At 43.5% G+C, this 1,919-nt stretch overlaps 1 protein-coding gene across 1 annotated transcript in view; it reads right to left on the bottom strand.

Annotated features, from left to right (window-relative positions):
* Positions 1-769: 769 nt before the first annotated feature.
* LOC107299758 (exosome component 10-like) overlaps positions 770-1,919 on the bottom strand; it is a 5,892-nt gene continuing 4,742 nt past the window's right edge. The window contains exons 9-10 of the mRNA XM_015829098.1: positions 1,362-1,438; positions 770-833 (exon numbers count right to left, since the gene is read on the bottom strand). Coding sequence (XP_015684584.1) covers positions 803-833; positions 1,362-1,438 — 108 coding nt within the window. The 3' untranslated portion in view covers positions 770-802. The remainder of the gene's footprint in view (positions 834-1,361; positions 1,439-1,919) is intronic.

A 1,919-nucleotide genomic window follows, 5' to 3' on the forward strand; every position in this document is an offset into this window, starting at 1 on the left:
CTGGCGACCCCCAGGGGGAGGGCCTTCTCTGTGGGTGCCCCCACCCTCTGGAACGAACTACCCCCCGAGATCCGGACGATTCCGGATCTCCTATCTTTTCGCCGCGCCCTCAAGACATGGCTTTTTCAGCAAGCGGGTCTGGCCTAGGGAGAATTTTAAATAGGGACAATTTTAATCAGAATTTTAATTAACACAGCGTGAAATATTTGTTTTTAATTGGCTTTTATTGGGGACAATGTTTGTGTTGTTTTAATATGCTGTGAGCCGCCCTGAGTCCTGTAGGGAGAAGGGCGGCATATAAGTCTAAATAAATAAATAAATAAATAAATAAATAACTAGCCAGACCTGCACCCATTAACTTTTGGAGGTCGGGGGGGGGAGTGCCAGTTAGTTCAAAACCGACTCTTTTAAGGCCAGGTGGCTGTTGCAGAGATTTTTTTTAACCAACATTCAAGATGGAGTTGCGCTTTGCGCCGGCTCAGAAATTCTGGAACAAATTTAATGGATTTATATGTTTCATTTCCCTTTCCCCTCCCTGCTGTGTATACTGGCTTGAATGTTGATTTAAGTAAAGCTAATTTAAACTGTAATACAAGCGTTACGTATAAATAAGCAAGAAAAGCAAATGAACCATCACCGCTTAATTTAAACTTTGCCTTCCTTCCTTTTCAGGGGAAAGAAAAGCACTTTAATTGTGTTTTTTTAAAAAAACAACAACATTGAAAACGGGTATCCATACAAAAAAAAAAAAAAAAAAGCGGCAGGAGTTTCTCGCATCTTCCCAAAACTTCCTCCAACGGTGTTATCTTTTGGGCCAGTTGTGCCGAAAACCCCTGCGGGAGGAATGGCAAGAAAGGTAAGGAGAGAGCGAGCTGAATGGATATGGTTTAAAGGTGGAACAATTTTAAGAATCGGGAAATTGCCCAACAGTTCACTTCCTTTCCAATTTCAGTGCAGGAGGGCAAACGGTCACCAAACGGTGGCGTGAAATATTAGGGACTAGAACCCTTGCAAGTCTTATCTGCAAGGTACAGGGCGTCCTTGACTTACAGCCATTTGTTTCACTGACAAGTATTGGACAGTTGCTGTGGTCCCAGGGCCATGTGATCCCTTTTGGTGGCTTTCTAACAAACAAAATCCATGGGGAAGCCAGATTCACGTAACAGCTAACAACTGCAGTGATTCAATAACAGTGAGAAGGCAGGCGGTCAAATGGGGCAAACCTCCCTTAGCGACGGTCTCACTTTGCGACAGAAAATGGGGGCTCTATTGTGAGCATACGTTGAGGACTATCTGCAGTTCCAATATTCCAGCTGTTTTTTTTTTGTTTTTTTTAAAGCACTTTATTAACTCTACCCTACCTGTTGGATTTTCCACCTGTGAAAGACATGCTTTTTGTTCCTGCTGGCTGCTGTGATTTGCCGGCTCCTGAAAATTTCTGGAGGTTGGGGGGTTTTTTTGGGGGGGGGGAAGGAGAAAAAAAAAGAACAGCAAAATGGATAAATGGTCTGGTTGAAAGTCTTGGTGATTTTATTTTCCCCTCCGTAACGATAATATTTGCAATGCGTTGTCTGGCCGAGCATCGGACAGCCCCCCCCTCAACTCAGATCCACCCATTACAACAGCCCCCTCTTGGTTTCCCCATATCTGGAAGAGCCACAACAGAACACAGTGCACAACACATAGCAGTTTTGTGATCTGTTGGCTGGGTCAAGGGAAAGTGCTCAGAGAAGCCACACCGAGGCATCAGCTAAGATATGGGAAGCAAATAAAGTTCTTTCTTTCTTTCTTTTTTTCTTTCTTTCTTTCTTTCTCTTTCTTTCTTCCTTCCTTCCTTTTTTTTCTTTCTCTCCCTCCCCTTTCTTTCTTTCTTTCTTTCTTTCTTCCCTTCCTCTCTTTTTCTTCATTCTTCCCTCCCT

The sequence above is a fragment of the Protobothrops mucrosquamatus genome, unplaced genomic scaffold, assembly GCF_001527695.2.
Source record: "Protobothrops mucrosquamatus isolate PMUCROS unplaced genomic scaffold, P.Mucros_1.0 scaffold5421, whole genome shotgun sequence".
Lineage (NCBI taxonomy): Eukaryota > Metazoa > Chordata > Lepidosauria > Squamata > Viperidae > Protobothrops > Protobothrops mucrosquamatus.